The 24,790-nt window shown below is 37.8% G+C and overlaps 1 protein-coding gene across 1 annotated transcript; it reads left to right on the forward strand.

Annotated features, from left to right (window-relative positions):
• Positions 1-407: 407 nt before the first annotated feature.
• Positions 408-23,315, forward strand: LOC131796741 (uncharacterized). The gene is made up of 40 exons (XM_066162178.1): positions 408-511; positions 715-856; positions 1,074-1,170; positions 1,316-1,374; positions 1,546-1,642; positions 2,030-2,146; positions 2,609-2,697; positions 2,904-3,043; positions 3,261-3,388; positions 4,037-4,255; positions 4,471-4,559; positions 5,727-5,864; positions 6,170-6,336; positions 6,662-6,799; positions 7,965-8,064; positions 8,742-8,838; positions 9,297-9,355; positions 10,034-10,130; positions 10,598-10,714; positions 10,832-10,920; positions 11,267-11,406; positions 11,627-11,754; positions 12,196-12,414; positions 12,928-13,016; positions 13,485-13,622; positions 13,902-14,064; positions 14,572-14,634; positions 15,616-15,878; positions 16,433-16,529; positions 17,212-17,270; positions 17,629-17,725; positions 18,098-18,217; positions 18,379-18,467; positions 18,819-18,958; positions 19,202-19,329; positions 19,744-19,962; positions 20,079-20,167; positions 20,750-20,887; positions 21,303-21,465; positions 22,207-23,315. Exons 2-40 carry the CDS (start codon positions 780-782, stop codon positions 22,285-22,287), a joined length of 4,737 nt encoding a protein of 1,578 aa, XP_066018275.1. The 5' UTR covers positions 408-511; positions 715-779; the 3' UTR covers positions 22,288-23,315.
• Positions 23,316-24,790: the final 1,475 nt, after the last annotated feature.

Consider the following 24,790-nt stretch of genomic DNA (forward strand, 5'->3'; position numbering starts at 1 on the left):
GTCACGGAAAGTCAAGTTTACAAAGGGGGAACGATCAACCGCTGTGAACCGCTTGATAAAATTTCGACTCGCTGGTTTAAGGACATCCTCTTTCATTTGCGCACATTGCATCATTCAGGCGCGTGGAAATCATTGCATTATATTTCACGCACTGCGGTTTTGACGTCAGAGCAAACTGAGAACCCGTTACTCTCTTGTTACTTTGGAAGAATAAACTCACTTATCCCTTTTCGTTCACAACGCATCTACTGAAAAGTATACCCCTTAAAATATGAGCAGAGCCACCCGGGCATTTCTCCTAGATATTAAAAATAAATAGCAATTCTGGCTCGTCTACCGTGACATCGATATCTGAAACCTCTATCATTACAAAATTTACATACCGTTGAAAGCTTCTATTTATGGTCCTGCCATGCACGGACATGTATAATACTCACTATCTTAGAGTTGATCACAAGCCTGTAAACGCACTTCAGCCAGTTTGTGTAGCAGACAACATCAATTCAGTGAAGTAAGAATTGATTTACTTTGAGTGTTAAGTCTTCCAACCATAAAACGTATCAAATGTGTTTTAATTTATTGTTAAATTGGGAGCTGTAAGGATGTGTTCCAGATCTCCCTGGGCTTCGATTGCACGTAATCTTGCGTTTGGGAGAAAAGGAGTTCCAAAGAGCAACAACTGAAAATAAGGTTAACGAATCTCTTCTACTCCAGACGAGTATAGCCACCTCTACCAACAAGGCAACGCTGTTCTGCAGCTGCACACAAGTGCATCCAAGATGGCTGAAATAATTCAGTTTGCGAGCGACTACTGGGTTACACTTTTGGCTGGTTTCCTGATTCTTCTGTTTTACCGGTAGGTGAGAGACGATGCATTGCTAAACTGCTTAATGTCCACCGATAACACATCATGGATTCAATTGTATCAGAACTTGGTATTTTGGAATTGCTATGAATTTCTACGGATTATTTTCATGGGTCACGCAACCGTGACACCTTGTTCATCCAATAAATAGGTAAATGTACCAACGAACTTATCTGCGACCGCTTAATTAACTCTTCTCTATCAATAGATACTGTGTTGCACCATTCACCTTATTCAGGAGGCTTGGAATCAGAGGGCCCACACCTCTTCCACTTTTGGGAAATTCAGGAAGAGTCCTTTTGGATGTAAGTCGCTGATTAATTATCATTTGTTTATTTAGGATGGGGCGAGTCGGAGCATATTTATTGATTACGACCAAACTGGACAGTTTAATTTCACGATATTGTTGAAATCAAATAAAACCTCTAGCATGTTGGTTTCTTTTCACAGCAAAATATTGCTCCGAAGCTTCATCGAGAGTGGTGTAGGAAGTATGGCAGGGTGTTTGGGTAAGTTAATCAGGAGCCAATTTCATTGTTCGAGTCCAATATGATGACATATCTTTTGGAATGGTGATACGCTAAATCCATGCAACATAGAACTTTGGATGTTTAAAGACATTATTTGCGTACGGATTGTTTCGGGTGATGTGAAGTCATATGTATTCTTGGTTTTGTCAGGATGTACTTTTTTCGTCAGCCTTTTCTGATGGTGGCTGATCCGGAAATGATCAGAGATGTCTTTGTCAAGGAGTTTCCCAAATTTCACGATAGAAAGGTAGTGTTATCGTAGAGTAGATTAATAACCAGTGCATGGTACGTCCCAAGAACCAAACACAAAATCATCAGGGCTTTCCCACAGCAGACTGTGCTCCAAACACGATACTCTGTTCTTTCCTTCTATTCCTTCCTCCTTACCTCTCCCCCTCTCACATTCAAAGTGACACCGTGTGTGCTCTTGCATTGCCAAGCAACAGTGAACAGAGGAATTGGGATTTGTAATGGCAATTACACTATTTTACTGAAGTGCATTTGCAGCCAGGCAAAGACTAGTGTTCACGACTCTTGGACGTTCTAAATGCAGTTAGATCAAGCAACAGCAATCAAGTGTCAAGAATTTGATGTCACATTCACTTTGAAAGGATGTCGTCTGTTTTATCATCAGAACTCCTTAAAATTACGAAAACCCTATGACAAAATGTTGGCAATAGTTACTGGTAAAAAATGGAAGGATATTCGAAGTACTCTGTCACCAGCATTCAGTGCCTCTAAAATGAAACAGGTACGTAGATTTCAGACTCAAAATTAAATAACCTCTGTGCACTAGAATGATGATTAACGAAGGTTTTTATGAAAAGGAAACGTTTGAACGACATTCAGTATGAAGCACATCTCAGTGATAGAGGCTGTAATTTTTAGGATATAACTAATTGAATGAAATAACGAAGCATTTTGCATAACCATAACCGTTTATATAGTTAAATGTTTTTAAATTTATGATTTTTTGGCGAAATGACCAGATTTAATTATAAAGCTTACAATAGATTAAATTGATTTAGAGTAAATTGATTTTAAAGAACCCTTTTGAACTTATTGAAGAAATCAAGTAAATCGTTGAACTAAAAGTTTGACCATATTGTAAATCACATTTGTCACTAAAAAATAATAACCATGCATCAAGTTTAACATTAGAGAGATGTTTACTATCGATTGTAGAATGCTTATATTACACATTTTTTTTCAGATGATGGCGCTGATGAATGAAGCAGTGGGAACACTTATGAAAAAAGTGGACTATATTTCAAGAACAAAAGAGATTGTTGACTTCAACAGGTGATCTTGTTTTTATGCGAATCCTTCCTGATTTACTCGTGTATTAGGGCTCTGAAATACAATGTAAGCGAATATAATTTTATCTCAATAATGTATTAGCCCTCGTCATTCTTCTTTCCCTTTTCCCGTTCTAAATAGAGCACAGCGTCTGCTGAGGTCACCTCTAAAGTAAGGGTTATTAAACCTGAATATATTTTATCCCATAGTTGGCTCCAGAGTCTTACCATGGAAATAATTCTGTCGACAGCGTTTGGAGTCAAAGCAGAAACACAGACTGATGAAAATGATCCAATCACTCAAATGGCAAGAAAAGCAACAACACCACATCCCATCATTGGCGTTCTGTGTAAGATCTGAATTCCCTTCAACCTCTTAGCCTTGAGGAAAGCATTTAATACGTTGGAAAAAATGCTCTCTAGCGTAAACGCAACGTAACATAAGGTCCGGAAACTGTATCTCTGACTTAGAGAAGGTTGATATACTGAAGCGTTCCTGAAACCATTCCCCGTGCTAATGTATTCTGATATTAAGCGTATTTTGAAACCATTCGCTCTGTTATTTAGTTCTTCTGCCTTTTGGAGACTGGTTATCCAAGTACGTTCCGGACCCATTTAATTTTGAGAAGATGTGGTCTCTTGCTGAAAACATTCTTGCTGAAAGGACGAAAGTAAACGGAACAAGCAAACCACAGGTGAGTAACAAACTATGAAGCGCAATCCTTTACACCTCAGCATTAGTTTACATATTCTCCATACTGTCCATACTGTCTATACTGTCTCCATACTGTTTACATATTCTCCATACTTTCCATACTGTCTATACTGTCTCCATACTGTTTACACATTCTCCATACTGTCCATACTGTCTATACTGTCTCCATACTGTTTACATATTCTCCATACTGTCCATACTGTCTATACTGTCTCCATACTGTTTACATATTCTCCATACTGTTCATACTGTCTATACTGTCTCCATACTGTTTACATATTCTCCATACTGTCCATACTGTCTATACTGTCTCCATACTGTTCATACTGTCTATACTGTCTCCATACTGTTTACATATTCTCCATACTGTCCTCTTCGCAATTTCTATTGTATTATCAGGGAGAATTGTGAGAGCCTCTAAATTGGTAATCGTTTCCTTTATTCTCATGGCCTTTATATTTGATTTAAGGGTGACACTGTAAGGAGAAATTATAAGCCAGTCACTATTTGGGTTTAAAGGGTTAAATTAAAATGAAGAGTTAGACTTGAGCATACAGCCCCACGCGAATAACAAGTTCTTTTGATGCAGAAGCTGTCGTTACGGCTTACCAAAATAGCTTTCTTTCAGCGAGGAGACATGTTGCAACTTATGCTGGATGCGAAAGACGAAACAGGGGGAGAAAAGATTGACTATGAAGACATCATTGCCCAGACTTTGGTTTTCCTTATCGCTGGTTATGAAACAACAAGTACCACTCTGGGCTTTGTTTGTTATCATCTTGCTGTTGACACGCATGTGCAAGACAAACTGAGGAATGAAATTGACCGTCTATGGCCCGCAGACGAGGTATGAAGCCGTTTTAGCGCATAACGTAATAGAGCTCTGCCAAGGGCATAAAACGGTTTTCATTACGATAGAAACAAACAGATCCCTTGGCTAAAAGATATTCGAGCTTTTTAGTTTACTATTCTCCCCTCTTGATCTTTGTGTCCTAACATAAGAAGGCTTCAAATGCAATTTGCAATTTTGATATCCCCGTTTAACCTTCTCTTTTTTTTCAGGCGTCACCGTCTTATGATGTCCTTCATGAGATGGAATATCTCGACATGGTTATTAACGAAGCACTCAGGATGTATCCCCCGGGCTTTATGTGCGTATAGGAAGTATAAAAACAATCTCTACTACCCCGCTTAGTAGACAGCTTTTCAATGTTCGACCATTGGCGCGAATTCAAAAATTATCCAGTCTCGTAATGATGAGATTTAATTTATTATAGACGAAGGAAAGTCACGCGATACGAAATTAAATTAATGTCAGGTTGATGTATGTAGATCAAGACAAAATGATTGCTTGAAAAAATTTTTTTGTTGAAAGAAATTGCGATGTCTAAATATTCCAGGGATTTCTGAGTCCTAGTCAACTTTAACGTAAGTTGGATTAAGACCCTTATCACCGATACTACTGGCACAAGCCTTACTCCCATTAGCTATCTACAGACTCGTGGTCGGTTCGCTAGTTCTACAGTTGTTTCGAGAAAGGTTGTCGGAAAAAAGCTATTACAACACGCGACGACCCGAAAGGTATCGTGAGTAGTTTTCAGGTTATCACGGTTTCTTGAGCTTAGGATTTCAGAGAAATCTTAGAAAAAGTCACTGTAAGGACGATACATAATGTTTTTGACGAATTTATTTAAATTCATTGATAGCGGACACCCGAATAACCTTTCAAGGTTATCGCGCCTTCTGCTGAAAAGGCGCCCTTTTGTCTGTGTTGTGGTTTTGGTTTCTTCCGTTTTCCAGCGAACGGAGGTGCAAGAAAAGTGCGAGGAAAGTGCCGGGAAAGTGTGAGAAAAGTAGGAGAATATTGAGTTCAAAGTGTGATAAAAGCGCGGTAAACGTGCGGGGAAAGTGCAGGAAATATGCTAACATAGTACCCAAAAAGTGCAAGAAGAGTATGATTAAAGCGCGATTAAAGTGCGTTCAAAGCGCGTGGAATGTTCGAGAAAAGTGAGAGGAAAGTGCAGAGAAAATTGGACAAAAAGTATTCAGAATAGAATAGAATGTAAAATAACGTAACAACAGATGTCAACCTCATACCTCGAGCGTAACAGAAAACTGGTACGAGAATAGGGTTACTGGTCGTTTCGTACTCAGCTAAGACTATTCATGTCCAGTCGGTTGACTCGTTACGTACCCATACAAGAGCCCATTACTCTCGCGTGCACTTTTGTCCTTTTTTCCGACAACCTTCTCGAAATAGCTGTATTTTGTGTTTACATCTACTAGGTTTTGTCTAATTTACTTGATTTCCGTCCCAGGACACAGAGAGATTGTAATGAAACCTGCACCATCAAAGGGATTAAAATTCCGAAAGGACTGCCCGTCATGATACCAATTTATGCCATCCATCATGACCCAGAGTTTTGGCCGGAGCCAGAGAGGTTTGATCCGGAGAGGTGCGAAAATGACGTCGGCATTTCTAAATATTCTTGTTTAGTGTTTTCTTCAGGGCTCAGAGTTATCGGAATGAAGAATCCCCGAATATTATTTCCTCATATTCTTCCGCCTTATCCCAGCCCTCATGAACAATTGAGAGTCTTTCACCTATTGCCATGATGGTCATTTTGATCTCTTTGATCTTTTTTAAAGAGATCGGCTTTTGTACGGTTTTGCCTACGCTGTTGACGCAAAGGTTTTCAGATAATTCCCTCTTTTCGGAAAAAGCTCGTCTTAATTCCTGTTGACTCATTAATGTTGATAGGTTTACAGAGGCGGAGAAAGCAAAACGTTCTCCTTATGCGTTCCTGCCTTTTGGTTATGGTCCCCGAAATTGCATTGGCATGCGATTTGCTTTGCTGGAAATTAAGCTGACGTTGGTGCGATTACTGAAGAAGTACAATCTAGAGAGCACCGAGAAAACAGCGGTAAGTTTGACTACAATTTAGTTACAATTTAAATCCTTACAGCGACAGCTCTCGTTTGCTTTGTACCTTGTCAACAGAAAGAGCAATCTCGGCCAAAACCCATTGACTACTCACGTTGGAAAACACTTTTAAAGTTAAAATTCGTGTCGATGCAGATCTGCGGATCGAATCTGCGGATGGTTTAAGTCTACCGATTGAATTATGATACATACAAAAAGTTAGACGCAAAGATATGTAATTTTATACGCTTACCATTTTAAGCCGTTACTTTTGTAATATTCATATCATTTCTATGCAAGTAGGATCTCTGTTTGTTTCCTCTTTTGCAGGTTCCCCTGAATTTTGCAGTAGCTCTCTCCCTTACGTGTCCTCCGGGGAAAATCATGCTACGAGTTTCCAAGAGGGAGTAAAGCAAGGTTTTGATCGCTGCCTGCACAATATTAGCAAGTACAATGTAATTGAGTCAGGCAACTTAAATTTTTCAAAAGAAAACTGTTTGTAGAAGGAGGAAAAACCAATTTTTTCCATCACTGCAGATTGATGTGGAGGCGTTCGTAGTAATATTCCATGTATAACTTATGGTGAGAAATTCACTGCTGCCAGCTACAATATTTAACAAATTATTCACCAAAGTAGAGGTAAATATACACCACATTCACCAACATTGAGGTGAATGATCGTTTCAGTATACACCACACAGATACCAAAAAGTGATTTGATTCTCCCAATATACCGAAAAATGATCAGAAATTTAACTCTTGACGCTGGGTTTTGTTCGGAGGAGAATTGAACGTTGCTATTCATTTCTGAACTAGCCGATCAGCGCACGTGAAAAGCACGATTTACTTGTGTGGTAAATACTAATACATCATGTATTATATTCTCTCAGATCTTTGAAGGGCAAGACATGATAATAAATATATGTATACTAATAGAGAAAAGAAAATGGTGAACTATGGCAAAATCACTCACGATGAAAACCGATCATGTTTCGGCGGATTTCCTCGGTATTTAAAGTGTCAAAATACGCTTGTGCAGAGAAATTGTGTACATAAAATCTTTGTAGACCAAAAGGAACTGTAGAAATGTTCAATTTAATGTTAGGGGCACTATTCAAGGACGAGTTGCTTTTGAGTTGATTTGAGCTCGGAGGCTGGTAATAAATGTTATTCACTACCGTAGACGGCTATGTATATGACCACAATACTTTGCGATAACTGTGCTTTGATTAAACGCTTTTTTAATAGGATACAGTCTTCGCAACTACAATTTTGAATTAGATACCCGTCTCTTTTATCAGGATCCGCGATAAATTTAGCGAGGTTAAGATTCCAAAAAACTAATTTTGATTTTAGAATCATCACTTCTCGCTTCTCATGCGTTTCTTTTTTATCAGTTACAAATTTTAAATTTCTGAGGTTTTTTTTCTTCCCTCTATTGACCATCCACCACCCTTTGACTTGATCACATGTTCAGGCATGCCAAGGCATTCAGGGCTATGCGAGATATTTGCATGCAACACCTCGCTGCCTTGCGTTGATGTTATGCAATACAGCTAGAAGAAAAGGGAAGATTCTCAATTTAGTCATCTTCCTCCGAATTTTAGCGAAACGTGATCGCCTTTAATCCCAGAACAAGAAGAGATGATCGACCTTCTACAAACAATGATTCAGTTTACAAGTGACCACTGGGTTACACTATTGATTGGATTTCTGATTTTCCTGTCTTATCGGTATGTAACACGTCTTCATTGCCTTCATTACGTTAGACCCATTAGACACTCAGTCAAGTTGCATATCATTCGCTGATCCAATACTTTTCTTTTGGATATTGGGACTCGTAAATAAGATTTTGGCAAAATCGAAGGTTCAGACTCCAATTATTTAAATGCACGTAACGTAATTTCTCACTTTGAAACCAGTGGAATTAAGACCAATGAACACCGGTCTCCAAGTTAGAGTTCTGACGTGAACGCAAAGGACCTTTGAAAATTTATTCACTGTGTTGTGAGCGAGACATTATGGATATCAGAGTATAAACCCTTGCCACTAAAATGCGCGTGGAATAAAATCTTATACGCCTCGTGTTTGCGGCCACGTTTGGATTAACGCGGCTATGCAAATTATCCGAGGGCAAAGGGTGCCTCCGAGTTCGTGACAAGAGCGGAAGTCACGCACGCACTATTTTCAAAATAAGGTAGGTCCCCGTTCAACAACGTCAGAAATCTGACAACTTAATTTTAAAAGGAAAAGAGCGCTCTGAGTTCATTTTCACGAGATGATATTCTACTTTGTAGTTTCCGATTTAAAATGAAATTACACTACAAATTTTTAACCACTGAGCTCTTCGCCACAATTGGGACAGCTGATGGTTCTAGGCGATTACTCGGGAATATCTTATTTTGTTAAGGTTCTGCGTTGTACCTTTCACTGTGTTCAAGAAACTTGGAATCAAAGGACCTACACCTCTTCCATTTTTTGGGAACTCCATACAGAACCAATTTAATGTAAGTTGGTTGACTTAATCCCAATTTTTTTGTTTACCGTAGTAATGAATCGAGCAAAGAAAGACATAGAGGCCAGTCGAGAAAATTCCAAAAGAGGGAGGCGAAGGGATATCGCGCAAAAAATTAACTCATAATCAAGCAAAGCGTTACTAGACATTCTCCTCAAAATGATGATTGATAATAGGAAATGAAAGTACCAGCTTTAAAGAAAAAGCTGGATGGCGCAATTGCAGTTTCATGTCCTGAACACAACGAGGGCGGGTGAAAAATTATTGCGATCAAAAATCACAATCAAATAAAGCATTGCAATTCTCTTCCTCCTGTATACTGATCGGTACTAGAAAGTACCTGGTTCCAAGTAATACCTTCTTTGGCCGATACCCAATCCGATATAGGTGAGGTTTGAATTTTATAACATTCCCATTCATTTTTAAAAGTGTAAACTTTTCTTTTTGCAGCCAAGCATTGTCCCGCAATGTCAGATATCATGGTGTAAAAGATATGGGAGGGTGTTTGGGTATGTATACTTGAGCGTCCATTCAAAATCACACCACAGTTATTATAATCAAACAGAACGTCATGGCCATAGCTTCTGTCATTTACACGAGAAAACGTGACATATATAAGTCGAGAAAAGGCTATCGTGACTTGTTGAATGGCTTTCTATTTAGAGATCAGCATGCTAAAAATTGTACAATCATTCTAAAACATATCGAGAAACCTTTTAAACTACCGAATTAACACGCAATTGAGTTAGCTAATATTTACACATTTACAATTACTCAGTTCTGATTGGTTAAGATAAATGCAGTTTTCAGGGGATTTAACGCAGAAGAAGATTAATTCGGTGCAAAGAAGTAACAAGCCAGACTGAACAATTCCTTGAACTGTTAACCGGACTTTGAACTTTTTTGCGCCTTAATTAAAGCTGTGAAAATATCACCGTATATAATTGTTTTGATCGTACGCGGTTGTTTTGACCGAACGCACAATCTCACTTGCAGGGGTTGAATAAATTTTTTCTGCACTTGATGCGCGCGCTTTGCTTCTGCATAGTTATGATAAGCTATCTCGTATTTTTTCATGTATATTATTAATACGTAAGAACATGATTTTTCTCGTGCTCATTTATTTCAGATTGTACTCAAATCATGTGATTACCCATACTAACAGTTCCCTTTTTTAACTTTTTTAGCATATATATATTTCGTCAGCCTTTTCTGGTGGTGGCCGATCCAGATATGGTAAAAGACATCCTCGTGAAAGAATTCCCCAAATTTCATGATCGGAAGGTAAATCTAAAAAAAATTGTAAAAGCCTTTGTTCTTCACGAACCATTAATCAACAATTCTATACTGCTATTAGACTAATAAAGGAGGGGCCTCACCCAAATAATAAAACAAGGCCATATGTAAGTAACTCTTAGCCTCGGCCCTGTCTCAACAGTAATGATAAATGATCAGGGGTGAGAAAGTCAAATTTCTCGTACAAACCTGTTGGGATCGTTTCTAACGCTACCACAGAAATTTTTACGATACTTTGTCACAGTTACTTTTTTCAATGCACCATTTATCAGAAACGTTACTCGACAATTTCTCATCGGTACAACTTAGGTGCAAGATTATTATGACCTCAACACGAAAAATCATCAACATGTATATACATGCACAATATATGTCACAAAACCAATACGAACAGACTGATTTTAATTCTAACCTTATGAGTCAGTCTTATTCAGTTTTTTAAATTATGATTTCAGAAATTGGTAAACTTTCGAAAACCTTATGACAGAATGTTACAAGTTGCCAGTGGTCAGAAGTGGAAGGATATACGATCCACGCTGTCCCCGACCTTCAGTGCAGCTAAAATGAAGCAGGCAAGTTAATTTTGAATTTTAAGAAAACTATGTAGATGCATTTAAGTAAGGTAATATGGACGAAACTGTAACCATGTGACACTCACTTGTTCCTCATTTCTGAAACCTTTCTTTCAGATGATGCCCTTTATGAACGAAGCAGTGAACACTTTTATGCAGAAAGTGGACAGAATTTCCAAGACAGGAGAAATCGTTGATTTCCATAGGTCAGAACTGCAGAGTCACATGACATAGGTGGCAAAAAAGAATTTGAATTGAACACATAATTCACTGTTGAAAAATTTCCAACATTTTCAGAAGTCTGAACTCAGAGGCTACCTAAATTAAATTGTTAAGCTAACTTTACGCCTTTGAGCAGAGATCACGTAACGTTTATGTAAAACGTCTGATAAGAATGGCGTTAGCTAAATAAATGCACAGCAAAGAGTCTTCTGTCGAGTCAGCACAACTTTGTCCCACTATCAAAAATCTTCAAATTAATCATCCTCTGTATAGGTACAAAATAGCTATCTGTAAATAATTTAAAATCTATGCTTTGTTCTAATTTTTAAGGTGGTTTCAGAGTCTCACCATGGAGATAATATTTTCGACAGCATTTGGACTCAAAGTTGAGACACAAACTGTTGAAAATGATCCAGTCACCGAGCTTGCAAAGAAAGCCATGGCTCCACACCCTTTGCTCGGATTAGTGTGTGAGGATTTTATTTACTTCAGTTGCCTCTTTTTGTTTCAGTTATGAACATGTCAACGTTCTTCTAAGAAAATATAGCATTATATTGAAGGAAGAAATTTGCTTGTTAGGGTTGACATAGTTACTTACCAAAAAACATAAATCAACCATCAGACATATTTGTACGTACGTGGTTATTCTGACCACTCTAATACTCTAACACTTCTATATTATCTTTTCAGTCCTCCTGCCATTCGGAGAATACATTATAAATAATTTACCGGACCCTTTTGATTGTGAGAAGATTTTGTCGTTATCAGCTGATATTATCGCTCAAAGGAGAGATGAAAAGGGCGAGAAAAGCGCGGCTGTAAGTAAAGGAGTCAGATAGTTTTAAATTGGTGGCATAAAAGTATTAGCAAGTCAGTCAAAAAGCTTGGATAACTATCACAACTGGCAAACAAGCCTTTACATGAATGTGAAACAGCCTATCGTTTTCTCGGGTACTTATTCACAATCTGTTTGTCTCTATCGTGGAATTAGAACGGGAAGAATTTGAAGGAAACCGTATACAGAACTTTTCCCTTTTCATTCCAAAAAAAGCAGAACAAGTGCGCGTACTATGTTTATAAGAAATCCATTCTTATTTCTGTTTTAATGAGAAATCGTGAACATGAAATGAAATTATGTACCACGTTTCAGTAGATCTGTGTATTTCTGTGAATTCGGGACAAAACAAATAAGAAATATTACCTTTGCACAATAGTGCAAGAGTGTCATTCCGATGAAAAGTTCATTTGATTCTTTTCAGCGAAAAGATCTTCTTCAATTGATGTTAGATGCAAAAGGCGAAACAGGAGGAGGAAAGATTGATTACGTTGATATTGAAGCACAGTGTCTTACTTTCCTTCTCGCTGGTTCCGATACTTCCAGTACTACTCTGGGTTTTGTTTGCTATGAACTCGCCCTTCACACAAATGTGCAAGACAAGCTGAGAGACGAAATCGACTGTATGTGGCCCAGAGACGAGGTTGGTAAATATCATTGGAACATCAATATGACAGACTTATTCAATAACTCTTCAAACACTTCGAAATTCACACTGAATGCCTAAAGTAACTTCTCGTTGGACACGTCAAGCACGAATATCTGCAGTGGACCAGGTTCTTGTACGCAACAAAACTTAATCCTAACATTTGGCCATCCCATTTGTCTTCCCAACGCTGAATCTTTTAGTTGGCCTATTTCAAAAAAGAATTTACAAAAAGATTTAAAACTCGCTGTCTTTGAATGACGATATTTCAGACCTGCTAGACCTAAACGTTTGACGAAAACCTCTCCCTTTTCATCATGGATAAAGTAGTTTTTCCCTTGAATGGAATACAACCACAAAATACACAAAGGAGACTTGTGCCATATCCCATAATAATTTCAGACACGCAGAACATCGTCATCGGGGTTGACGATATTTTAATCAGTAAACCAAAAGCACGTTAGCGCGCCATCCGAGAAGAGTTCACTAATTTTGAATTTCTAAATGCAGGAGTCACCATCATATGACACCATTCATAAGATGGAATATCTTGATATGGTTATTAACGAAACAATTAGAATGCATCCTCCAGGATTTGCGTAAGTAATTAAAATAGATGGTAAGAAATGCTAGTAGGAGTCTGGACATCGTATTGCAAAAGGGTTAGGTTATTGGGCCTAGTATACAGCAGGATTGTCACATGCACGTGGTCAAACCTTTACAACAGCGTGAGCAAGCCCAGAGGGTCATATATATACAACATGCATGGAGAGATGGTGATAGGAAGGAAAATCACAAATCACGAACTCAAAGGTGCACGAGATAATAATGAGAAAGCCGTAGTAGTAAGCTATATGCCTTACTCTGGCTGCGTTCGAGAATTCGACATTTTCATAATGCGTCCACATGGCACTCAAAACAAACTGATTCGAACATCTGGCGTTGGGACATTAAATAAAGAATTAACATTTAGCCTCATCCCCGCCACCGCATACTTGAAAGAAGGCTTTGATTAAGATGTTTAATAATACAGAATTACTTTTTCATTTTATTTCACATTGCCTTAGACTTCACAGAGACTGCAACGAGGCTTGCACTACAAAAGGATTAGTCATTCCTAAAGGATTGCCAGTTATGATTCCATGTTATGCAATCCATCATGATCCGGAGATATGGCCGGAACCCGAAACATTCAACCCAGAAAGGTAAGCCTTTCGTAAGATGATTCGTGCATGAACTGACCGGTAGGCTAGATGACTTGTACACGAAACTGGCCTGTGAACGAGTTGACTTCTGGGCGAGACGACCTTTTGGTGAAATGACTTGTAGGTGACACTGACCTATCACTGGCAGGTCAGTTTCGCCAACAAGTACCGAACAAGTACCCTACCGGTTACCCCTCTTTGCGCAAGCCCAAACCTACTCTCAAACCGTAATCCAATTTGCTAATAGTAATAATAATAATAATGCTTTATTCTTGTCAGGTTCACAGAGGCGGAGAAAGCAAAGCGTCACCCCTATGCATTTCTACCCTTTGGGTTTGGTCCTCATAACTGTGTTGGAATGCGATTTGCTTTGCTGGAAATAAAACTAACCCTTGTTAGATTACTGAAGAAGTACAAGCTAGAGCGTACCGAGAAAACAGCTGTGAGTGAAAATCTTCTTTTCCTTTTTTCAGTTGTCTTCATCTGAGGGTCTTCTGATGCATTTCTTCGAGTATTGTCAGAATGATCAGCTTTCTACCAATATACTCTTATCCATCATTTCACCACTGTGTTTTGCTTGGATTTAACCTGTATCCACGTGTTTATATGCACGAAAAAAGCTTAAACTCTACCTTTTTGAGCGTTTTGTCTAGGAGCAGCGCAAATGTGCTCGACTAAAAACAAGCATCAAATGTTTTGGAAACAGGGTGAACTGATAGTGATCGACGAAGTAGAGCTGAAACGTAGCACAACGTCTATGAAATATTAATTACTTGATTGGTTTCTATTGTGAACTGGGCATCAACTGATACTGTAGCTGAACAATGTTCACTGATATATTTTAGCAAAAAGAGATGCGTGAATCAAAATCGATTCAGCTCTTCAATATCCTATGAGTTGTACATCTTTGTACTTGTCAACGAAATTTCCAATGACTTTGATTTTGCAGGTTCCAATAAAGTTTGAAGTCATGTTTACTCTGATCTGCGCTCCTGACACAATCATGTTGAAGGTTTCACCAAGGGATTAAACACAATTATATTATTGTCTTCTTCAACTTTGTAAAACGGTGAAAACGTTGTCTGGCTTTTAGATATGAGTCATTTACCTGTGTAACAACCAATCTAGAGTATTATAAGAAGTTGCTAGTAGTGTACTATTAGTGAACTTTATGAAAAACATTTATTACAAATGAGACAAGTACATATTAAATCTACGCTATGCCCCCAAGGAAAAAAGGTGTATACTAAAAAAATGTACTAAGATCACAAATAAATCTAGTTGAACTCCACATTAAATGCGTTTAAATACTACGACAGCTATTTGAAAAAATATATATATTGTTATGGTTGATCCCCTTTCAATAACACTCTAGTTAAAGTACCCATAGCTCGGATGTCTATCCAGTTGAACAAGGATGATCAGATAAAGTGTATACCGTCATAGAGTGGCGTATTCTGATTGCGATCACTTCTCTTCATCGATTAACTTGTACTTAAATAAAAGCTCTTAGAATCCTCATCTGCCATTGAGTCTGTCAGGTCTCTTTCTTATCAATGGTTGGAAAATTGGCTCTAGCTACTAATCACATTTTATTGGCGATGAAATGAGCTTGCTTCATGTTTCAGGTGGAATGTCTTAGACCATGTTACAAAACGTTTGCTTGATATCATGAATAATTTAATAATACTACTAACTGAATAAAGATGTCAAAGCTTACGATATCAATTGGTGCGGGGTGCAGTTGCGTTCTGATATGAGAAAGGACTTAGTACATCTTTTCTTACATCATACATCTACCACAAAGCTAGAAAGAAAACAGTGAGTGGAATATTGTTAACGAGTCAGTTAACCGGGTCAGGTGCGTCAGTTGTGACGAAAGATCGTGACATTGTTACCTTGTGTTACATCAGCTTTACTACCAATTGAGGAATTTGCATATACACTTATCATATGCAAACTATGTTGTCAATGTTGCATTTTGCCAAGTTAGTTGCAGGTTAAAAGGAGACCCTTGATACCAGAATCACCTGAGGGATGTTGCCTACCACTAAACATCTTTGGTAAAAAGTTATATTGGCACTGCCGTCGCTTTTTCTACCAGAAGAACGAGATTCTTGGACTCTGCAACCAAATTAGATTTATTCAGTTTCCAAAACGAGTAGAGATGACAAACCTTCTCCAAGAAACAGTACAGTATGCATACGATCACTGGATTACATTGTTGGTTGGACTTTTAATCATTCTGTTTTATCGGTAAGTAGTTAGAGTCAATTAAGGGTGTTGAGAATCAATGTTTTGGCTGTATTAAGAGTGTTTGTCGCTCGAGATATGCGCAACTTACTTTTACCTTAATAACTGATTTGATTTTAAACTTTCGAAGCATTTTTCGCGGCTCCAATCAAGCGGTGAATAGAAGCCTTACATGAAATCAAGGTGGTGTATGAGCTTCTACGATATGGACAGAAAGTTGAATGACGCCATTGTTTTTAGAGATTGAACGTATGTAAATAATCCCTTGTTAGACAATAAAAAGTCACGCAACATTGGAAAAATAACTTTCGAGTTCTTTACAAAAGTAACTTCCCGGATGACACTGAAACGGAAATGTGCGTTTTTCATGTTACAAATCTTGGCAACATTTGTTTAAAAGGATACATCAACATTTCAAAAATTTATCTCCTTTTGGTGACCACTAAGTTAGTTATCAGTCGTAGGAATTCAGAGTTAAATTAAAAGCCATTTTTAATGGCCAAACTTTCATGGCTACAATTTTGATATCTAAGTTACTGTTATCTTACCTTTCCAAGATACTGTGTTGCACCGTTTACTGTTTTCAAGAAACTCGGAATCAGAGGACCAACACCTCTTCCGTTTTTTGGCAACGCCATACAGAACTCCTTTAATGTAAGTTGGTTGGCTTAATTTTTTTTTTCATCAGGGCCTAGTTGTTCAAAGGGCAGGTAACGCTATCCAACTGGTAAAATCCCTACCTAGCGGATAAGTGTTCAAAAAACGTACTGCGTTATCCACAGGATTGAGCTTTTATCCAGTGGGAAGCGTTATCCATACACCCTTCGAAGAACTGGGGCCAAAATGATCGGATGGACGGGCAATGTTAACTTTAACTTAACGTGAAGAAGTAATTTATCATTGATAAAATCAAAAGTAGTCTTGTGGAAGGCGCAAAATGGCTTGCCTGATTGCAAACTCCAAACAATAACACGGTGGCATGTACTCAAGTTGAAAGAACAGGAAATCGAACAACGGAGCGGAAACTTGCACTTTCTTGGCCAAGAAGAGAGTGTTGTACGAATGGGGGGGAATCTCTCTTGCAATTGTTGGATGCGGGCGCATCTTTAGCGATTGGTAGAACCGTTTATTAATGACATAGAACCCTGCTGGCCTGTTGAGGCATCACTCCTAATAACCATTGACAAATTTCAACTCAAAGCTGACTTAGCCAGCATGTATCTTGAGGCTGTTTTATCTTAACTATGCCCATCATCAAGCCATCGCAAGTCCATGAGGGGGTTGAATTATGACTTAAATTCTCCCGTAACGGTGTACTGACTTACTTTTTTTGCAGCCAAATGTCATCCCAAAGTGTCAAATGGAATGGTACAATAAATATGGAAAGATATTTGGGTATGTATTTTAATGTTTTTGTTGAAAAAAGTAAAATAAACGAATCACCAATTGGCATCTGCTGATGATGATGATGTGATGATGGTGAAAGAAAGTTCAATCTGGTTGCTGGCCGTAGAAACTACAATAGTTCCTAAACCAAAACGGCCGGTAGGGCTCCCCTATGCACCCTGCATTAAGTATAGTCCCCATAAGTTATTTCAAAATATATTTTCTTCTTTGTTTTCTTTTGTTTCTTAGACTCACCCTCTTTCAGAATAGAATATAAATAAGAAAAATTCTGAGACACCTTTGGTTTTGGCTTGCGAAATGTTCCAACATTAAATCATATTTTTCATATCGTATCATCTTTTTGCAGAGTTTATATCTTTCGTCAGCCATTCATGGTGGTTGCTGATCTAGATATGATAAAAGAGATCCTTGTCAAAGAATTCCCGAAATTTCACGATCGAAAGGTAATAATGATATTTTTCCAATTTCCTCATTTATAGATCAAACCCTTTTTGCTACGCGACACATTAGTAAAGGTTAGGTTGGTTTAGTTATTTTTCAGCACGAATGAACATAACTAGATATTCTGATTTTTTTCATCTCTCTATTATCTTAGCTAGAAAAGCAATTAATATTGTATTGCAAGGGAAAAGGCAACATTGATGAAAGCTGTAATTTGAAGCAAATGATCATCATCGTTAAGAGTGTGACAAAGCTTTAGCGCCTTACATAATCTAACTCATATACAATATATTCTTTAACTAAACGCTAATGAAAGCCTAAAATGTACTGAATTCAAGATAGAAATGACATTCTCCTGTAACATACAATTTCAGAAATTGATGAAGGACCTTAAGAAGCCATATGACAGAATGTTAACAATTGTAAGTGGTCAGAAGTGGAAGGATATACGGTCTACTTTGTCTCCAACTTTCAGTGCAGCTAAGATGAAGCAGGCAAGTTTCGTTTTTATTTTTAAATTTGTATTAATAGGCAATACGGGGCAGATCATTTATTTTTTCCTTCCCTCTGCTAATAAAAATTAAGTTGTTTTTGAAAGCGATGGTAGTTGTCACGAAAATTTGATTTGATTTTGGTATACGTACCTTTCTTGCAGATGATGCCCTTTATGAACGAAGCGATTAGCATTTTAATGCAGAAAGTGGACAGAATTTCCAAGACAGGGGAGACCATTGATTTTCATAGGTCATTATAGTATACTCAATTTAAAATGATTAATGTAGAAGGAAAAACCGAAGTGAACAAACCTTAATCATCATGTGATGTGACGATTCGGTTCAAATGAGTTCAAAAATAAATCGCGAAGGTTAGTGCATGAATATGGCAACTACTTCTAATTTGTTTAAGTAACTTTTCTGGATTCACAGTTTGAACAGAGAACATAAAATATCTATGAAAACTAATAATAGTCTCAAGACTTGAGTAATACTTGAAGAGAAAGACCCTTTAGATTCTCCTAATTGACAAATTATATTTACAAAATGAGTACCTGTAGAATTCGTTATTTATCTCAAACTTTTTTTCCCCTACATTCAGGTGGCTCCAAAGTCTTACTATGGAAGTGATTTTGTCAACAGCATTTGGAGTCAAAGCAGAAACACAAACTGTTGAAAATGATCCAATCACTGAGTTAGCAAAGAAGGCCATGGCTCCACACCCTTTGGTTGGATTACTGTGTTAGGATCTTTTTTCCTTACTTTTTTGTTAGTTCGTTTAGAAACTATCAAGAAGCTCTCTGCTTATCAATATCGGCCACAGAAAAGAAGTTAAATTATAGTCTTTTGGAACACACCATCACACACCCGTTGTATTATGGTACCTATTGGCCAAACAGCAGAAAGCCATAGGATTTATTTTCCCCTATATGTGCCACTTTTTCATGTGCTTACGACTTCTTTACTTTAATCACACATTTGCAGTCCTGTTACCATTTGGAGAACACATACTGAATAACCTCCAGGATCCGTTTGATTTCGAAAAAATTCTTGCCATATCAGCCGATATCATCGCTGAAAGGACTGCCGCAAAGGACAGTAATGATGTACCCGTAAGTAGCTACCATTATGACAAAGAGCAGCACTCAGTATAAAATGATAAGTGGCGAATTTATAGCTCCTATCCTTCCTTAAACTGTCGGGGAGAATGCATAAAACCGAATGCGTTATGCGTAATTGCTAAACATAAACGCAAATAAAACGATTTCTCTGGTTTTCAATTATCGTGGCTCGTATCCATCAATGGTGAAGTTATGTCAGCCACCAAGTTGCAGAAGCACTCTTATCCCGTTTGCCACGTTTTTATACGAACATGTCGTGATAAATTAGATGCTGGTATACTTTTGCGAAAACTAATGACCAAGAAACCATTTCCATTTTCATGGAAAAATGCTTAAAAGGATAATTGAAAAATAAAAACGATTTCTTCCTTTCACACTGATATCCATGCATTCCTTTGCTTTTAGCGGAAAGACTTACTGCAACTGATGCTGGATGCAAAGGATGAAACAGGAGGAGAAAAAATTGATTATGATGATATTAAGGCACAATGTCTAACTTTCCTTCTCGCTGGATATGACACATCCAGTACAACTCTCGCTTTCATTTGCTATGAACTCGTTCTTCACACGGACGTGCAAGATAAACTGAGGGACGAGATTGACCGTATGTGGCCTGGAGATGAGGTAAGTACTCAGAGTGTGTAAAATTTCTGTCAATAAACCAAACATTTGTTTAACGTAATAGTAGGAATCGAATGATTAGATTTTTGAGTTCTCGTAAATGAATTATGTTTTCGTAGGAATCTCCATCTTATGACTCGCTCCATAACATGCAATACCTTGACATGGTTATTAATGAAGCAATTAGGATGTACCCGCCAGGATTCGTGTGAGTAAATGAAATAGTGGATACGAAATTTTGGAATTACTTTGGTTTAAATCAATACAAATCACTTCCCCTTTTAGGGTACGTTTACTTCTAGAATGTAACCTGCATATGGTAAAAGTTTGACCAAATGGATGTGTAAAGCAAACTATCCAAGTTTAAAAGGAAAAACAAGGTGCTTAAAAAGACTATTACATGATGCGAGTATACCACTCAACTAGTTCTTTGAAAGGTCGATGGCTGCACTCTCTTGTATTCTACGCCCGTGATTTGGCCTCTATCAAAAAGGCTTTCTGGGGATTAACAGGGTAATTTAGTGTTATCAGCTGAGATGAAAACGTAAATTGGCCACCGTAAAGAGTTTAAAGGCTGACGTTTCGAGCGTTAGCCCTTCGTCTAGCCCTTCCTATCGTTCTAACGAAGGGCTAACGCTCGAAACGTCAGCCTTTAAACTCTTTACGGTGGCCAATTTCAAATCAGTTGATAACACTAAATTACCCTGTTATACTCTCCCACCGACGCAGCACCACAGTCTCTTTAGAAAACTCAGGTGTAACTTTAGGTTATTTTTCATCATTGCGTCAGTCTTCAGAGAGATTGCATGGAGGCCTGCACTATAAAAGGGCTGCACATTCCTAAAGGATTGCCTGTTACGATTCCGTGTTATGCAATTCACCATGATCCGGAGATATGGCCGGAGCCAGAAAAGTTTGACCCAGAAAGGTGAGCGTAATCTAAGATGATATTCAAGCTCAACATTTTAGCAAGAGAGCTTTTGTTTATGGCATGTTTAAATGAAAATAATTGATAAATATTTTTTTTGTAAATTATTCTTCTGCCAAGGCCAGCTTCTGTCAAAGCTACAATAGCTTAAACCAACTAAGAGTACTGGGATCTTTACCTTGATGGAATGTTGATCATTCACAGATGGATCCCAGTATTCTGTCAAGTTTCCTGTTAGTTCACCATGCAATACTACCCATATTCCTGATTGATAAGAGATTTTAGGTGTCTCGCCTAGAACTCAAACCAGTGACCTGGGTGTAGGCCTCTGCTCACAATTTTTGAGCCGGCGTCAAGCACGCTGGTTATTATAGGTAACCTCGTCTCAAGCATGATGATACTTCCATTACGACAGGTTCTCAGAGGCAGAGAAAGCAAAGCGTCATCCCTATGCATTCATGGCGTTTGGATTCGGTCCACACAATTGTGTTGGAATGCGATTTGCTTTGCTTGAAATTAAGCTGACCCTGGTGAGATTACTAAAGAAGTATAAGCTGGAAAAGACTGAGAGGACAGCGGTAAATATACATCTTCTTTCTTTCGTCCTGTTTAGCTGTCCCTACCTAAGGTCTCATTTGTAATGTTGTTTTGTTGGTTTTCGCGGTTTAAAATTGTTTCTATGTATGTTCATACGTATATAGCCACTGACTGATAATTCAACGTCTGCTAAGAGTTTATATACACGCGTAAGGAGGGAGGCTACCGAAGCTTCTTAAATATCGTAGATCTATCCATAATGTTAGAAAAAAATTTCCCGTTATTCGAGGAATCGCCTTGACTACTTTATTTTGACACTAGTACAATGTTCTTCAGTTTCGCAATATGTCGATTTACCCGTTTAAAACAAAATTTTCATAGCACGATGCAGTTACAAGAAATAAAAACGACATGTAACAGGCACCTAGAAGAGTACACAACATGTCATGTGTGAGACAACAGAGTCAGTCATTCTAAATCTGGGCCCAGTTGTTCAAAGGCCGATTAGCACTAGCCTGGGGTTAAATTTTAATCTAGGTTTCTTTATTTCTTTGTTCAAAAATCCTTTTTAAGGAAAAATCTTCCCTATTACTTTTAGGAAATCCAATGATGAAATTGCAAGCAAAAAGATTTTAACTGAACTTTCTCTTAAAACTTTCAGACCTAAAATCAGATTTCACACTAACCCTGGGTTATCTTAACCCAGCTTTGAACAACCCGGGCCTGGTCATGTATCGTTGTAATTGAGTCTTGGGAATTTAGTTAGCTTTCGTCTTTTGCAGGTTCCAATGAAGTTTGAAGTTATGTTTGTTCTCACCTGCGCTCCTGAGACGGTTATGTTGAAGATTTCACCGAGGGATTAAAATACGATCATATTGTATCTCGTTTAGCTTGTAAACCGATGACGACGTACTTCGCTAAAACATCTTATAGCACTCCTTTGTCAACCTCGGTTACGGTTTCGCCAAATGTTTTTTCACTTTTCTCAGATTGATTATTGTTTGAAAACGTCTATCTGAACACGAGAACCGGCCAGGATTATTAGGTTAGAAGACTCAAACTAAATATATCCATTTAATAATGATTAGTATACACAATTGTTATGCACTTTTAGTACCTGAGGCTTACGAAACGTTTCGAACAAATATCAGTGACGCTTAATACTGTGACGTAAGCAAACTTGGGCAAACTAAGACGTCAGCAAAAGTGGAATAAACAAAAATAAAGCACCAAAGTCACGTTACCTCAAAATACTGTGCCTTCAACGAAGAGCTTCACGATATTTTCAACACTGCTAAAAATACTGACAGAAAGGCATACAAAAATAACCATTATGTAGGATTCTAAATGTTTCAATCGTTTTCCGGAAGATGTCTACACGGATGCAGTTACACCAATCTTTAATCAAGAAGCTCACTCTTTCCATTTTGCATCATATATATTAGCATCAGAGCTGAGAAAAAAACTCAGATTTTCTTCCTTCGATTGAAAAAAATGTACGTTCAACATTACCATTGGGATAAAGGAGTTCTGAAATATACCTCAAGCGGCACGAAATGAAGCGTGCCTGTTGGCACGAAGAGAAGCGCGTAGGAGATTATGTAACAAGAAGTTACATAATCTACAAGCTTTTCTTGCTTTGTCATTTATAACAATCAGTACCTCCAGTGATTTTCTTTTCTAACTAGAAGCTCATGACTCTCCATGAAACGGCTGAGTACGAAAATAAGACCTTGGAGCAGTACACGAAAACCTTGCGAAAGACCATGTAAAGGACATGTTTTAAAGATCAGGAATGTGTCTGCCGTTCCTGATCACTGGTTCGTTCACGGAGACGAAGTCAATATTGAAGCTCTCAAGCTTATATTATATATTTTGTAGTTATTTAAAACTGATCTCAGTACCTTGTGTAGGAGGGAAATTTTGAAATAAGAAAGGGAAGTTGCATAAGCGACACGTTTTCTATCGCTTTCTCCATTAAAAAGTATCTCCACAATTATTTTTTCTTCAAGGTGAAAGTCGTTAAAATTTTGACTTCTGACTATGAAAAGCCTAAGATACTTTTTCAAGCATATCTGAAAAGATACAGATTTTTTTAAGATTAAACACTGTTTAGAGTGATCAAAAGGCATCTAGCGCCAGCCAGAAAAGGATCTGAACTTGGCTGTCAGATCTCTTTAAAAGCATCTATTAAAGCTTGTTTTTTATGCAGTTTGAAAAGGGAATCCAAAATATAGGCGATAAAACTACCTGCACTACAACGATACGAGATTTAAAATTTTAAGAATTCTTTGTTAATCGTGTTTTGAAAAAACAGGCACAATATTCTACGATTGGTTTAGCTCTTGAATTATGTATTTCACTTGTCAAAAAAGTCAACTAACTTGTATCATGATGAAACTGCAGGTTATTTGTAGTTGACTTCAGTGAAGTGCCTGTTGAGGTTATATAATCAAAACAAGTTACATAATCTGAATCCGGGCTTATTTACGAAATCGATCAACTCCCTAAGAGGTTTGTGTTTTTTCTTGGTCTAATTCCAAGAAGCTATTTCATCGAAACTATTGAACAGTTTATTATCAAGAAATTCGGGCGCACTAAAGAGTGTATGTTGCCAGAATTAAAAATTCTGAATGTGTTCAGTGTTCTTGATCACTGATTCATGAATTACGTTGGTTCTCAGGAAGCGAGGTCAATATCAAAGCTTTTATTTTGATAGGTACCGTAACAAAAAAAAAACCATCTTCTAGCACAAGTTTGTAAAGCTTGATTCAACCCGTAAACACGCATCTTCGACAGGTGTATTGACCACTCTTTTCCATATTTAACGGGTGGTGTAAAGATTCTATTGAGGCAACCTGTTAAACCTGGTGGTTTGCCAGTTTCCAGAGCCCCAGCCATGAGACACCTTAACTTAAGGTGATTCCTTTTGCTTTGCACGGAAAAGCAAATTATAGGAAAGCACCAAGGCTTCCCTGTCATCAATTTTTCCACACTGCACTAAAAATAGTCAACTGGTCAGTTTTTCATTTGGGGTCTCAAATTAGCACTCCAGTACTACACGCTTCGCACTTGCAAAAAAGTCATTTAGCTATTGCACTTCACTTTTATCTTGATTGGTGAATCGCGCTTGTGGACTTAATCTATCCATCCTATGCACCTTATCAAACACCCATCACACAACCTAGTAAGTTTACTTGTCTGATAATCTTACCCTGGTACACACTGTATGATGTAAAGGAAAACTTATAAACTTCACTCGGTTGAGTCTGATGCAGTGGATAAAATTTGTCATGAACCAATATTCTGTTTCCCTTTATCGTTGTCAGAACTTTCTTGAATCTTAAATAATAGCTGTAAATAATA

This window comes from Pocillopora verrucosa, chromosome 1 (genome assembly GCF_036669915.1).
Source record: "Pocillopora verrucosa isolate sample1 chromosome 1, ASM3666991v2, whole genome shotgun sequence".
NCBI lineage: Eukaryota > Metazoa > Cnidaria > Anthozoa > Scleractinia > Pocilloporidae > Pocillopora > Pocillopora verrucosa.

What these genes read in the sequence shown, in the direction of transcription:
- LOC131796741 (XM_066162178.1), top strand. Translation starts at nt 780, where the DNA reads ATGGCTGAAATAATTCAGTTTGCGAGCGACTACTGGGTTACACTTTTG. An exon ending in GAAATCGTTGATTTCCATAG is followed by an intron (nt 10,921 to 11,266) that starts GTCAGAACTGCA and finishes CTAATTTTTAAG; the next exon opens with GTGGTTTCAGAGTCTCACCA. An exon ending in GAAACATTCAACCCAGAAAG is followed by an intron (nt 13,623 to 13,901) that starts GTAAGCCTTTCG and finishes TATTCTTGTCAG; the next exon opens with GTTCACAGAGGCGGAGAAAG.